At 53.9% G+C, this 15,769-nt stretch overlaps 1 protein-coding gene across 1 annotated transcript in view; it reads right to left on the bottom strand.

The window, feature by feature from the left end:
• LMO1 (LIM domain only 1 (rhombotin 1)) overlaps nucleotides 1–15,769 on the bottom strand; it is a 110,758-nt gene that overhangs the window by 2,867 nt on the left and 92,122 nt on the right. Inside the window, exon 3 of the mRNA XM_004683075.2 lies at nucleotides 2,092–2,305. Coding sequence (XP_004683132.1) covers nucleotides 2,092–2,305 — 214 coding nt within the window. The remainder of the gene's footprint in view (nucleotides 1–2,091; nucleotides 2,306–15,769) is intronic.

Genomic DNA, 15,769 nt, shown 5'->3' with positions numbered 1-15,769 from the left:
ATGGTGGTGGCACAGGGGTGATTTGGTGATGGGAAACCCGTGGGGATTACAATTGAGATGAAAAAAAAATGTGCAAAATGATGTAAAAATAAACTTAAAAAAAAAAAAAAGGAGTGAAAAATCTTTCAAAGCCACATGAAAACTTTTGTAAACTGTCTGTCCCAACTCACTTAGGCGACGCCTCTATTGTGTGTTCTGTGTGCCAGATGCTGTTCTAAGGGTTCTACCAAGACCAACTCATCGCATCCTGACAACAAGCCTCAGAAGTGATCATTTGACTCCTACTAGCACACCGTGGAACTTGCCTCTGTCCCTTTTTCCTTTCCCTGGGGCTGTTTATCCTTGTTTAAAATGGAGATGCTGAACTAGATGGTCTTGTTCAAAGCTCTTTCTTAAACAGGACTGACATGAAAAGGGAGCTCCAGACACATCTGGCCTAATGCCTCTGTGACAGAGCCCCTTCCTCTTAGCTTCTGGCTGCAAAGCCAGGCTAAGGGCCAGGGCGCTCAGTCCCTCCGCATAGGCCAGTTCTTGGCTGGGTGTTCCAGTGGTCTGAGCCAGCCAGGCTCCTCCTTGTTCCCTTTCTGCACACTGACAGAGCGAGCCCCAGATGCAGCAAGGGGGCTGAGAGGCAGGCAGGAGGCGCCCCTAATCCCTGATTTGTCCAGCACAAGCTCAGGGCACCTGCAGATGAGCTTGGTTCCATTATTCATCAGCCTGAGCTGCCTGGTGGCTCAGATTAAGGCAGACAAGGCCTGGCCACAGCATCCACTGGCAGCAGGCGCTTTCTTGCCTAGTCCAATGAGCCGTGGCTACAGAGTGGGCTCTGGACAGTCCTCCTCTGAGGCAGAAGAGCCGGCCCATGGCCTCTCTGGCCACAGAGTCATGCCTTGGCCTCTGCCAGAGCCCAGGAAAATACCTTCAGGTTCCAGTAGCTGGCGGGGCCCAGAAGGTGTGCGGGTGCTTTGCTCTGCTGACAGGCACCCTGCACCCTGTCCTCCCTCTCCGGGTCCTGCAACTACCACCTCCCAGTAGCCCCCAGGTGATGTCCCGAAACTCTAGACTCAGGGGCCCTTTCCAGGAGCATCCTTCCTTAGCCCTCCCCTGGCCTCAGCCACTCTCCTTCAGCCCAGCCAGGAGTCTGACTCACAGATCCCAGTTTACTGCTCCACTTTAAGAAAACTCCTGCAAAAGGCAGAAGTTAAAAAGATTAGAGACAGCAGATAAATCTTAGGTTCCTCGGGAAAACAGTGGTGACTCTTCTGATAACCCCATCCTCAACATGCTCAGACCTGAGCAGAGGGAGCCCCACAAAGCCCTCGCCCTGCCCGACCTATTAATTAATGCAATGGGCTTCCTCCCCCCAAGGCCGGTCACCGCCCAGCAGACGGCATGCGAGCCAAATGCAGATGCTGGTCTTCAGCCAAGGCCCCCTGTGTGGCCTCAGTCCAACCTTGCTGATGTCATGAATGGCCTAAGGGGGGGGGTAGTTGGAGAGGCAGCCCCAGGGACTAGGATCCAGGCTAGGGGGGAAGCAGGTTAGAGACTGAGGAACACAAGGCCAGAGGCCTAGTCTTTTCACCACTTCACAGAATAGTAAACGGAGGCTCTGAGGTTAGAAGCCAAAGGCTCAGATCAAGTTCAACCCAGACCCTGAACTTGAGCAGCCCTGGTCCTTCTGCTAGGGCCTGGCTTCTTGCCAGGCTTCCCAGGCACCAGATGTCTAACCCCAGGGCCCTCCTGGAAAGTGGGGAGAGGTGGGAAAGAGAGAGACCTCAAGCAGAAGGGGCACAGGGAAGTCAGTTTCCCCATCTCTCCTGGGGACTCCCGAAAGACCCCTGCCAGGAACAGGGTGAGTCAGAAGTCCCTAGCTGAGGTCGGGGCAGAGCCAGACTGGTGCTGTCAGGAAGCCTGACCAGGCCCTGTGCTGGGCAACAAGTCCATTAAAGGCGAGACCTGGCCTCGGGGCTCTGTGGGCATCTTGGGGGCAGGCAGCACACAGCTGGGCTCAGAGCCCCAGCAGGCCCAGGCTGGCCTCAGGAAGGGGCCTTCTGGCAGGAGGTGGGCAGGGCTGGGGCGGGGTGGGGCTACCTCAGGTAGTCGCGCCGGCACAGGATGAGGTTGGCCTTGGTGTAGAGGGTGGAGCCCACCTCGCCCAGGCGGCAGTCGCAGCAGGCACACTTGAGGCAGTCCTCGTGCCAGTACTTGTCCAGCGCCTTCAGCAGGTAGCGGTCCTTGATCTTGCGGTTGCAGCCCGCACAGCCCTTCTGCTTGCCTTTGGGCTGGACGGAGAGCATCGGCACACCTGCAGGTGGACGGGAGACAGAGAGCAGGACACCGCTTGGGCTTTGCAGCTCTGGGCCTGGGGCTGTTCCCAGGAGACCCCCCCCCCAGCTCGTTCCCCCCGGCTCGGGGGGGATACACTTGGCACTGCCTGCCCCCCACCTGTTCCCTTGCCTTGGGAAGGACTGTTGAGAGGCTGCAGGCAGCGTGGGGGAGCCTAAGTGTGCTCCCCAGCAGGGCATGCATCACCTGGAGGTCTCCCCACCACACCCTCACCTCCTTGCCTGCGTGGCCACATCCCCTGGCACAGTCCAGTCCCCAGTGGCCCCAAAGGCCTCCTTAAGCAGCCACCATCCCTCTGACTCTTTCAGCAGCCCTAAAGCCAACTCTCATAATGGGCTTGAGGTCTCCTAGAGCTCCAGGATCCTTTCTCCACCTCACGACTTTCGTGTATTGTGTGGTGGTTTGACCACCTGAGCCTGAGAATCCAGGCTTCTAATCTCGCCATCTAGTCATGGAGAGCCAAGGAGACCCCAAGACAGTCCTGTGTGCCAAGGAGGTGTTAAAGGCAGTGAGACCCTGAAACAGCCCTGGCTGGAAGCCAGCTCTGGAGCCCCTGCAGGTACATGCAGCCAGGCAGTGAGGCCCGGCCCCAGTGGGGTGCCCTTCCGTGGTGCAAGGCCCCAGGGGGTGCTCCTCCGTGGGGGGCTACATTCAAACCTCCTGCCCCTACCTGAGGCAGTGGTCCAGTGCTCACCCCACCAGGTAGGAGTCTCTGAACCACTGGCCTCCCCCAAGCTCCCTCCCATCTGCAGCTGCCTAGCACAAGGCGGTGTTCAGGCAGGGAGGGAGGGACAGGCTTCCCGTCAGGCGTGCGCACCTGCACGCACCCTGTGGGCCAGGCCCAGTTCACAGGTGTGTGCACAGCAGCACAGACTCCTTGCCCCCACCCCCAGCCACATGGGAGTGACCACAGGGAAGGACAACTGTGGAGCTGCTGGACAGCTGTGCACGAGCCTGGGGGTCTATGAGACAAGTGAGACAAGTGGCGGAGACCTGGCTTGGAAGTAGAGGCAGCGAGTCTCAGGAGCCCCAGCCCGAGAGCCCCTCGTGAGGGGTGTGGGTTCTTCCCGGCTGAAAGCTTGGGTGGGCAGAGGGTCGACTGCAGGGAAGTGTTCAGCCCTTTCCTCCTGCTTGACTTACCAATGAGCCTCTGTGCTCCTGGCCCCACCCTTTCAAAGACCCCTTATTTTCCTGGACTTGGTTCAGCTCTCATCCTCTCGAATGAGACCCTCTGAGGGTCTCCAGCCCACAGTCCCCAGCCCAGAGTCTCAGCTGCTTGGATAGTTGCCTTCACCCCCCCCCACCACTTCTTGGGGTTACCTTTCCCCAGAGTCAACCAGCCACCAAGCCTCACGCTTGGAACGCACAGGTGTCAGTTAGAGGCAATTGCTCTCACTGTATGGGTGGGGACACTGAGGCCCAGGCAGCCCTAGACGCCATTTCTGCGACCTGTCAAGCTGGCCCTGGTGTGGAGACTTCCTCTCCCATGTGCTTTCTCAACCTCACTGCCTCTCAGGTTTTTCTAGAGAGGGGGTGACCCTTGGCCAGGCTACCCTTCAAAACCTAGCAGCAGGAGGCCAGGTGAGGGCAGGGAGAAGGCACTGTAGATTGCAGGGGGCGCTCCCCTTTCTCCTTCCTCCAGCCCCACAGGACCCATCAGCAGCTGGGAAACATGCTGCCTAATTTCCTGAATGCAGCTTTAAAGGTTAATTGGTCTGAGAGAGCGATAGGGCTCAGGATGACTGTCCCCAGCCCTGGCCCTGCCTCTTCGGCATGGCCAGTGTGGTCACACTGCTGAGGAGGCTGCACAAGCCGGGGGGGCGGGGTCCTGGCACCCCCGGGAGTGAAAGCCTAGTCTAAGGACATGCTTGTGGGAAGGCCTAAGGACCCCGAAGGCAGGGACTATTGTACTGGGGGCTCCTGGAGGAATACCCAGTCAGTGTAGCTCTCCACAGCAACATCACCTTGGAAAGTCTCAGGCCTGGCGATTAGATAGCACCCCAAGGCTGATTCTTTGCTCACCTGGGCTAGCAGCATGCCTGGTTCCCTTCCCAGCTGTTCTGTGCCCCCAGATACTTTGCTGTCACTGGCTGTGTGTGTATAAAACACACACAGGGGATATATCTGGCCTATTACGTTATACCTCAAATGCAGAGGGACCCCAGCATAGGCAATCTGTTTGCTCTGCCTTCCATGTGGTATGGCTCTGGGAACAGGCCAGCCTGCATGTGAGCTACAGCACCAGCCTCAGTTCTAGCACCAAGGGGACCTGGCACCTACAGGGCCTTGAGGTGACAGGCAGTGAGGCCTCTGCCCAGTTCCCTGCTCCCTGCGTGTGCCTAGGCTGGACCTGGAACATGCAGGGCTCTATAGGGCCTGATGCCCAGCACTAGGGCACTAAACACCACTTCCTGGGCTCTGGTGAACCCACAAGAGCCATGGGGTATCTGCCAGTGTCCGATGCCCACTGAGACATGGACCACCATGGCCAGCCTGCTTGGGGCTCCCCGAGCATCTGAGGGACCTTGGGCTTTCTCTGCCTGGAAAGTCTGAGGTCTAGGTGAAATCTGACTCACCCCTCCTTCTTTACAGAGTACCCCACTATGTTTGCTGTCACTGAGCTAGTCCACAGAGGTAGGGGGCCCTGAAGGTGGCATCTGTGCACTTCTGCTACCCAAATGGAGGGAGATGCTCCCCTGAGGGTCCAGGCTCTCCCTCTCTGCCTTGTCGCTCCAGCGCCCCCCCAGCCGCCCCCAGCCTCCTAGTCTGCCCCTGCAGACACCTCTTCTCTCCCTCCCTCCCTGGCCTGGTTCTGGGAGCTGAGCCTCAGGCCATGCACTTTCCATTAAGGAGATAGCATCCCCTTGCTGAAGTCCATTTGGGATCCATTTTAGTGTTATCTAAAAATCAAATCTACATGGTAATCCTTTTAATGTACTCCTGACTTTAGAAAAAAAAAAGACCCAGCTTTGCGCTCCTTCAGGAAAGGTTTTAAAGCATTACCCAGTAATTACTACTCACCCATGAAAACACTGATATTTTACAATGGGTGATGTTTGCACCTACATGCACAGGCGGGTTCTAGCTCAGATGCACACGCAGGACCCAGCAAAATAAACCAATTTACACAACCCATGTGTTCCCCCACCCAAATCTCAGGGTACTGGGGGATGACATTTGAGGGGAAGCAGGCGGAGCCCCTTACCTCTACCCTGGGCTGGCTGACGGAAGGAGGCAGCCTCCCAGTCTGACTCATCCCACTGCCAGACACTTACCCTCAGCTCTTTAATCTGGGGAAAAGCCAGACAGCCCCGGTGATTGGGAGGGACAGCCAGAGGTCACTCAGCTCTTCCCTCACCCTCCCTCCAGCCTGAAGAGTAGCCCTCCTCCTCACCCGACTCCCCAGGGCGACCTGTCAGGTTAGACCCCGGTCCTCAGCAATTCCTGCCCACCTACCCACAGGGCTTGTGGGTCCAGCTTGTAGAATTCCCCAAACTGCCTCCCACTAGCTCCTGGTGCCACTGACCCCTCCAGCCTGGACAGCTGGCCTTGCCTGGCTGCGAGGCTCTCCTGTCACCTCCCAGAGCTTCTTCATGGCCAGTCTTCCAGCAAAGAATGGAAGGCCTAGGTCACTCCAGGCTATGCTCTGGGGCTCCCCTGCGGGCAGCCCTGGTGGCCACCCACGGCAACCCCGCGGGGCCTTCGAAGGCCATATGCCGGAATGCTCTGCTTTGCACACTGGCCTTTCTCCCTGCAGAATTCTAGAATAAATGTCTCTTTTCATTCTGAAAATGGATCTTGTTGGCTTCTGCCCCAAGGTCTTCGCTCTGTCACTGCCTCAGGAAGAAATGCCTGGCCCAGCCCCTCCTCTATCTGAAGGTAGAGTGCCGATGGGGCTGAAGCTAAGAGCAAGACTTGGACTCGGAGATCTTACTTTGAAGTCTGGGAACTCCAAGTTGCTGTGGGACTGGAGCAAATCCCTTTACCTTACTGTCTTGCATCTGTGAAACGGGGCCACAGCAGCCTCTCCAGACAGAGTGTAGTGAGGAGAGGCTCTGGCCACTCCCATGGAGCCACCACACCAAAAGTGTGGCGCCCGGAGGGCAGGGCACAGGGCCTGGGCGTGTTGTTAACATGCGCCTTACGACACCTGCTCTGATGTTTGCTTTTTCTCTTTAAGTTTTAGTCCTGATATAATTTCAAACTTGCAGAAAAGTTGCAAGAATAGAAAGAACTCCTGTATTCTTTTCAACCTTACCATATTCATGTTATTTTTCCTTAGCTATCTACCCACCGATTTATAATTTTTTCCTGATTCATGCAAGGCTTGGTTTCTGACAGAATCCCCGCCTATCCCCTAACAAGCTGGTGTGTTATTTTCTAAAAGCAAGGGTATTCCCTCACATACCACAGTGCAAATTCCAAGCCAGCAATTATTGCTGACATAATACTATTATCTAGTCTATAGACCTCATTCAGATTTCACCAATGCCTCCAATAATAACTTTTATGGCAAAATAAAATTCTGGATTGTGCAATGCATTCGGTTGTCAATTTGATCCACTTAAATCTGGAAGAATTCCTAAGAGTTTCTGTATATATTTTACACAACTGACCTTTTTGTAGAACACAGGCCTATTATTTTATGGAATGTCTTTTGAGTTGAAATTCTCATACACCGCTATACGATTTCACTCCTTTGTGCCTCTCTTTTCCCGGCTGCCAATGGGTATGAAAGTAGCTGGCATCTCATGAAGTGACAGTGACAGGTCAAGTTCACATACGTGAAGTGCCGAGGACTAACTGCACCTGGCTGGCAAGAGCTGGCTCTGATTAGTGTGACCCCATTCAGCCCATGGAAAGGACAACCTTTGTCACTGCTCCTGCTCCGATGCCTAAAATAGAGATGGACATCATTGATTTTGAAGAGGCTAAACTGACTGAATATGCCGCCGTGGTTAAAGTCACACAGAAGCTGGCTGGAGTCCAGCAGCACCCAAAGGACTATCTATGGTCACTGGAAAGTGTGCGCAGGAAGCCACCCTTCTGCCTGGAAGGCTGCTTCCGTGACCAGATGGGGAGGGTGACTCGGCAGCTCAGAGGATGACATCTCAGGCAAGTCCCTCTGGATGCTCTGGGGACAGACTAGGGGACACGGGCCAGGCCCGCCTCGGTGCCTCTCATGCCGCCTCCCTGTGCCTCCATACTGCTCCCAAGCAGCACCCACATGTCATAATACTGCTGCCAATGGCAGCCCTGGGGTGCTCCCTCCTCACCGTGGGTACCCTGCCCCCCTTTGGGGCAGGCAGGGAGACTGGGGCTCGGCTTTCCCAGGGCTAAGGGCAATTCACGGGGAGATACTGCTGACTAAACCCACAGCACAGTGCTCACGAATTGTCTTAGAAGATAAAGTAGCATATTCATCCCCATTTCAACAATGGGAAAACTGAGGCACAAGGAAGGTTACGGTTTATCATGGGTCACAGTGCTGAGGTTCGCACCCAGCCTGTCCCCTGGGCCCAAGCACTGGCCCATCTGCTGTGTTGCTGGGTTGTGTGCTGTTAACCTCTGAGGTCTCGCAGGCCAGCCCAGGTGGGAGACGTGGCGAAGACCAGGTCAAGGGTCACAGACGCGGGACACAAATACACACAGCAGCACGTAAATACTTACATGTGTACACCTAACAGCACCTCGGTCCGTGAATGTGGGCTTGTGGGCTGTGTCTTTGTTTCTCCCTTAGTACTTTTATTCTAGTACCCAGCACAGAGCTAGCAGATAACAGGTGCTCAGTAAACTGTACGAAAATGCACTCCTACGCATCTAGCACACACGTGCATGGGTGTGCTCCTGTGAGCACACACCCTGCACACATGCCGCATATATAGGAGCATTCCCAGGGTATTTATGCTTCTAGAAAGCTGTGTTTCCAAAAAGTAGGTCATAGCTCAAAATCAAGTTCCAGTCTGAGCAAAGCCCACAAGTAAGAGGCCTCGTGCTCTGTTCCCAGTACTACCTCCCCAAGGAAATGGGGGAGTGTGAGCCCCTGTGTTCAACCCATAGGTTTTGCCCATGTGGATCCATGTGGAACAGTGTAAATTATACAGAAACTCAGTCCTACCACCGTCACACACACTTCAGTTGCTGGGGGCTGCGGGGTGGCGGGTCAATGGCCTTTTGGGGCCTGGGGCCTGGTCACCAGCTAGGTACGCAGACACACCGGAGCTTACACCCGAGCCCAGAAAGACAGAGCAGGATCACAAGCAGAGCCAGCCAGCCGCCCCTCCCCGGCATCAATCCCGTTTAATAAGGAAATTTGAAAGTGTAATCTAATTCTGCAGAATCTCTTTAAATCTCGTTTTCTCAGAAGTAACTTCATTTCACATGGACACATCCAGCCTTGTGAGAAGGCCTCCATTTCACACCAGTTTTATCTCCACAATTTCTCGTCTCACTGCACTCCTATCCCAGGGCCTTGCCATGCGGCAGGCGAGGCCTGAACTAATAGCATTTCCTACTCATTTGGAATCAAAAGCCAACGAGAACAACTGTTGAAACGCGTGGCTACAGTCACCTAGAGCACACTCATTTCTGCCCCTCTGTGCACCCAGCTGCGGGGAGTGCTTATTGGGTTAAATGAGGGAGAGAGGCTGGCTCTTGGGGCCTTCAGCTCCCCACTGGGGCAGAGGGAGGGAGATTGGGGGCTCAGCTCATGAGGTGGTAGTCAGCTCAGTGGGGAGACTGGCACCTTTGATTTTGAGAGAGACAGGTAGTACAGGTACCAGGCCAGGGGGCCCTGCAGAGCAGCCCCGGCTCAAATTCTGGCTCTGTTACTTCCCAGGCCTGGCATTTGCTCACTTGCTAAAGGAGGATAGCCTACTTAAAGAATCACTGGTTAAATTAAGTAATGGATATGAAGTACTAATAACAATGTTTAATGCATTAACCTAAGAAAGTCAGCTAAGAAGCTATCAAAGATCTTATGACCCAAACAATTCTATTCCTAGGTATTCACCCAAAAGAAATGATAGCTTGCATCCACGAAAGGAGATTTACAAGGAAGTCCATAGATATTTTCTTTAAAACAGTTCCATACTGAAAATAACACAAATGGTCATCAATAGTAAAATGGGCAATATAGTATAGTCATGTGATGGAATAATATACAGCAATGAAAAAGAGCTCACTGAAACATACAACATGGATGAATCACACAGCATAATGTTGAGTGAAAGAAGCCAAACACAAAAAGGTACATAGTGTATAATTCTATTTATATGTAATTCCCAAACAGGCAAAACTTATCTATGGCAATATCAGAATAATGGCCAGATTGTCAAGTGGCAGGAAACCTGCTGAAGTCCTGGAAATGTAACTGTATCTTAATTTGGGTGGTGTTTGAATGGACACATATGTATGTAAAAATTCACTGGACTGACTATTTGAGACTTATACATTTTACTACATCTATATACCTAAAATTTTAAAAAGAACTAAGATGGATACTTTTCAGTAAAGACTTTGCCCCTTCATGCATGCCCACCTCAGCTGTCATCTCAGTGAATCCTCATATTAACTCTGAGCTACTAAGTGATTGTCCATGTGGCAGATGAGGAAAGAGAGGTCCAGGGAGCTTCAAGTCCTTAACTAAAGGCTTAAGCTGCAGGTGGTGGGGCCAGGATGGAGGCCCAGCCTGCCAGACTCAGGAGTACAGGTTCTTACCTGGTACATGCCCATGACCTCTTGTACAGCCTGGCTGAGCAAGGCTCACTGGGCAGTACTGGGTTTGCCTGTGCAGCCTGGATGCCAGCTGATGGCATGGGATGAGGCGGGGGCTCAGACCAGGTAAGGCCTGTCCAGGCTGGGCACTGTCCCCATGCTCCAGCATATCCTGGTGCTTCAGAAACCATGGCTGATGTGAATTCTCAAAACGGCTTCTGGGTGGGGCCAGATAAAGGATTTGGACCAGAAACAAGAATAAAGAAGGTGCAAGGACTGAAAAGAGAAGCGAGGGTCTTTCTGAGGCAGAACCAAGGAGCCTGCATTGTATCCTGGAGAGAGAGGGACAAGGAAGGCTTGAGACGGCACATGTCCTTGAGGGACGGACCAGGCTATGAGGGTAAAACCAGGGCTCCAGACCCAGAGCCACAACAGTGGCGGGCACCTGTGTGTGAATGAGGGGTTCTCGGGGAAGAGCTTCTGTGGAGGGGCCTGTCTGGGGAAGAAAGTTAAGGGAGATCCAGCCTTCTGGCTTCTGCCTTCTCTGAAACTTGCCAAGTTCTTCCTGGTCTCCACCATCTGCCACAGTAAGGAAGGCCAAAGGAAAGCATTATTCAGTTGTGTCCCCAAGCACCTACACTCTGGTCACATTCAACCACGTGGAAGCACCCCTTATTGAAGGCCTACTATGTGCCAGGTGCTTTACATGTATTAGCTTTCATCCTCAGCCTCTCACCTGTGGTCAAGGGAATGACACCACCGGTCAGGGGAATGACACCACCTGACCAAGGCCAAGCCCGTAAGTGGTCACGCAGGCTTCAGAGCCAGAATGCTGGTCAGCAAGTGTCACCCCATCCTGCTCTCATCACATCAGCTGTTTCCTAAGCAAGGGGCAATGTGAACTTTTGTCTGGACCCAACATGGACTTTGCCAAAAGAAGACCCAACGAGCCCTGTGCAAGGAAGGTTACATCAAAGTGAGGCAGGGCTCTGGTCCCCAGGGCCATTTTCCCAGTGATTCATGGGGAATCACTTGCTGTGTTTGGCTGGAGGCAGCCCCTCGAGGCGGGTGCACACTAAAGATTACACCTGCAGCGACCATGGAGTATTTCCAGGTGAAGGGGCTGAGGAGTTTCCTCACGCACATCAAGGGGATTTGATGTTGAGGGAAGCGAAGCCCAGTGGAGCTCAGGGCCAGGCAAGAACATTAGGGGACCCTGTGGAGAACTTGCATTTGGGGGGATAGTAAGGGGAAGGTTCTGGAGTAGGCACAAACAGAATCTGCTTTCACAGCCACATATCATTTTCTCTGGTGCTTTAGGGAACGGATCTTAGAAACACCAGGGGCTGCATGTGCCTTTCAGGGCTTGTCACGGGAATAATGCTTAGGTTAATGCTCTGGTGGCGGCAGTGGGTCCTGCAGGAGGGCGCTAGGCCTCCTCCAATTCTCTGCTTATCTCTATAAGTTCCCAGACCTACTTAAAACTTCTAGCCCCAAATAGGACTCTAGACCTCTCCCAAACCTGGTCTCTGTACGGTCACACCCAGGCACTAACACCATCATCCACCATCAGATGCTCAGGCCAGAAACTGAGTCATCTTCAAACTTCCATCATCCTTACCCTTCTCACTGCTAATTCCTGCTCCCCAGCCCACCAGCTTCTCTCCGTTTCCAGAGCCACCATCCTCCTTCACCACACTACCAGCACAGGCCCCCACCAGCTTCTGTGGCCAGGACCTCAGACCCACTCTTGACACTGCAGCTGGAAATACTCTTTCAGAATGAAGTGGGTCAGATCACTGCTCAGCTTGAAGACCTCTGTACCTTCCCAGTGGGTTGAGAAAAACACCCCACTCTTCATCAAGCCTAGGGTAGCCTCACATGATCTGGTACCCCTTGCCCTCCCAGACTGCCGCCCTAGCCACACGCCACGGCTCCCTCCTATCTCAGGACTTTGCACATGATGTTCCCCCTTCTCAGAACCCCTTCCCTGCCTTCTCATGGAGCAGGCTCTTTCTTATCTTTGGAAAATGTCATCTGAGAGAAGCCTTCCTTGACCTCTTAATGTCCTTCTTTAAATGACTTCCCAGTCATTTTCCTCTGAGCTTTTATCACAATTTGTATCTTTTTACTTTTCTGATTTTACTTAAGAGTAATAATTGGTCTCTCTGATAAGAATATAAGGCTCATGAAGGCCGGGGGAGCGGGGGGGAAACTGCCCTGATCACTATTATGTCCCTAGCACTGAGCCCATCCGCAGTGGTCACTTTTTAGCCATTGGTTCAGTAAAGGAATTGAAAGACTGAGTAGAATCTGTTCGTATATTACTGAAAACAGCCTGCTGGCAGAATGGACTGACGCGGGTGGGTAGGCTCCCCCAGTCGGACGCTGTGACCGAGTGTGACAGCCCCTGTGCCACACACTCCCAGGTACCTGCAGCTGTGAGACCTGACGACACAGGGCAGACCCAACGGCGGTGGTGCTTCGGGTCCAACCTGCCACCGTATAGATTTTTGAGAGGTTCAGTTGGGGCTCCAGGTGAGAAATGCAGCTCTTGTGCAAATATAAAAACTTCACCCCATGGGGGGGCAGCAATCCTGTCCGTCAGACCCAGTTAGACCCAGCAGACCCAGAGTAACGAAGCCCCTGCAAGTTCCCCTGTGCGTAAAGGCCACACCCTAAGCCACAGGGAGGGGGTACGTGTGCAGCCCCACAGCTCAGGTGCTGCATAACCTCAGTTACTCAGTCTTGCCCTTTGCAGCTGTGCCCAAGGCACCCCCTCGTTGGCCCTGTGCAGACTCAGCCTCCCCAGCTCCCCACCTTGGGTTACAGGCATGGCTGTGCCTCCCTCCCATCTGCCCCTGACCTGCCCTCTGAGCCCTGACCAGGGGAAGAAGTCCCTGGAGTTTTTTTCAGAAAAACTCCAAGTCCAGGCCTTTATCTGCAGCCTCCTTTAAGCCCCATTCCACCCGGAGCTGCCGGGGCCACAGGGCTGAGAAGCCAGCAGGGAAGCATCCCCCAGACGGCATCTCAGCCGCTCCCTGGGCATTCGCAAAGCCCGCGTCACCCATCTAATGAAACAGGACTCCCAAGGGGCCTGCAATCTCCACAGAGGAGGAGGAGGGCACAGACTCTCAGACGAGTCTCAATTTCACAGCATCAGGGACGTGAGCACCAACGCGCTGAACCAGAAAACGAGAGTCTGGCAGGAGCTGCAGACACACCGTGAGCGCCAGGGGATCGGAGATTAGGGCTCTTCAAAATCAATTTTGAATTCAAACTTTTAAATGTGTTCTCCAGATGCAAGGAGGGGACCCTCCAGGCAGGCGCAGCCTAGCCAGCTGCTGGGTCTTGCTTCCTTCTTGAAGCAGCCAGAGCCCATTTGCTGGCCAGGGGTGAGGTGAGGGAAGAGAGGGCAGGAGACACTCCAGCACCCCAGCTCTGCCCGGAGCTGCAGGGACAGGACCCCTGCGGCTCTTGCCAGTAAGGTTCCTGCTGAGGGGCTGTCCAGTGGCTTCTCCCCCAGCCCATGGTGGCTGCTCCAGCCCTCCTCTGCAGACCTGGACCAGATCCCCCTGTCACCCCTACACCTGGGTGAGGAGGCACCACTGGATAAAGTCTGTATTGGATATGAAATTTTAGAGTCAGACAGGCAAGAGTTTGTATCCTAGACCAGTATGAGTTCCCAGGGAGAAGATCACTAGTTTAAAAGTGTACTTTCCTTCCAGAAGCCTGTGGGAGAGGGCCTGCTGTGAGAGTCCTGGGGCGCAGGCCCTGTGGAGTGAGTGATCCAAGTCCCCCAGTGGGAAGGGGGAGAGCGTGGCACCCTGCGGTGAGTCAGCAGGGCTGCCTGGCTGCCGAGAGCTGCTGTGGTCACAGGCTACATTACCCAAGGTCGGCACCTGTAGCCGTGGCCCTGTCTCCTGCCTGGCCACATGTGGGCACTAAGCAGCATCCTGGTCCTGGCATGGTGAAGAGGACAGGGATACCCAGGGTAGCAGGCCTCATTGGGACATGAGCAGAACAGACTGTTCAGCGAAGTTGAGGGAACCCCAGACTCGAAGTAGGAGGGCCCTGGAAGGCTTGGGCCGGCGGTGGACGATCCTGGCAGCTCCAGGACGACGCCCCTGCTCCTGCCTTCGTCCCTGGGCAGACACACACCTCTGTTCCTCCAAGCACAATCAGCCCACTGCATCCCTGGGTGGCGAGGCTAGTCCATGACATGTCTCTCTAACCCTGATTTACATCACAGCCCTTGCCCGCCAGTTCTCTAAACCCCAGATGACCTCCAACTCTGAGCCAAACTCCTGAGACATAAACACAAGGGCTGAAAACAGGTTTTCAGCTGAGAGGTAACAGACCGGGCAGGCAAGGCCTTGAGCCCGGCAAAGACCTCACAGGAATCCCCTTCCAGAATGAGGAGCACTAGGGATGGGCGGGGTTTACCAGGCCACAGAAGAGCCAGGAGACAGGGACTCCCCAGCCCCTCCCACCCCCCAGCTTGGGAGTGGGTTGTCGGCTCTGCAAGGAAATTACAACATGGGCCTGTGTAATGCTCCTTTTAGTTACAGCATAAACTGCAGCAATAAAGCGTACCTGGGGAATGTTTAGAGAAAGCACTAATGATTTCTTCCCCAGTGGTTAATAAATTCACTTCCAGATCAATTTGTTCGCGATAGAGCCCGGCGAGCGGAACCCGCGCGGCGGGCACAGCAGAGCGTGTCTTTTTCAGTATAAATGATTTATTACGATGATTAGCGGCACATAAACAATTTAAAATACAACGCTAATTAGTTTGGGGAAGAAAGGAGGGGAAAAGCCACCCTGCCTCTCTCCCCATTATGTTCTACTTCCCTAAGTGTGTACTTTTTAATTAAATCCAAATGTCACAATAAATTTAAAGTGTTTTATTACCACTCGCGCTAACCAAAGCCGTCTTGCCACCCCCACTGCTCTGGAGAATCTGCAGATGGGACTCCGGGGGAGGGTGGGGTCACCAGCAGGGTCTGGCCACCAACTCCTCTAGACAGGAGAACTTTCTGGGAGCCCTGGGAACTCCTGGCCCCAGGCCACCAAGACTGCCCTGGAGCGTCACCTCCTCCTTTCCTGGTCAGGCCTGGGGCTGGCTCCTCTTAACCACTTCTCCTCTGTGGTCCCACACTCGTCTGCACCCTCTGCAAGCCCTCTGGTGGACTCATCACCATTACCTAGCCCCTGCATGAGTGGCATCAGGCCTGGTATTTCCTGAACTATTGTTTCAATTATATGGATGGGGGACTTGAGGCTCAGAGAGGTAGAATTACTTACCCAAAGCCATGCAGCTAAAAAGTGGACTTTTAGAGAGTCCTTATTCCTATAGCACTATTCTGCCTCAGAGCCACTTCTGGCCAGGTCTGTGCCCTGACAGGGGCACCAAAGACGGGGCACAGAATGTGGTGGCTGCTTAGGCAGAACTGTCCTGCGCACAGAGCCCCACCACATCCAAGACACAGCTGGATCAGGGCAGAGCCCTAGACTCTGATCAGTCTGGGTTCAAGTCCAGGCTCTGTCATTGTCCTGCAGTGTAAACTCAGTCATTAGTTTCTCTGAGTTTCAGCTTTCCTGCCAGTATAAGTGCGGAGTAGCAACACCCAAGTTAGCAAAGTGCTTTGCAGTCATTGAGGAGTTACAGGAATAGTAATTACTGATGTAAGCAAGCACTTGCGAT

This window comes from Condylura cristata, unplaced genomic scaffold (genome assembly GCF_000260355.1).
Source record: "Condylura cristata isolate star-nosed mole 26May11 unplaced genomic scaffold, ConCri1.0 scaffold00015, whole genome shotgun sequence".
NCBI lineage: Eukaryota > Metazoa > Chordata > Mammalia > Eulipotyphla > Talpidae > Condylura > Condylura cristata.
The sequence above is the reverse complement of the archived record's forward strand: the minus strand, read 5'-3'. Positions and strand labels throughout refer to the sequence as shown.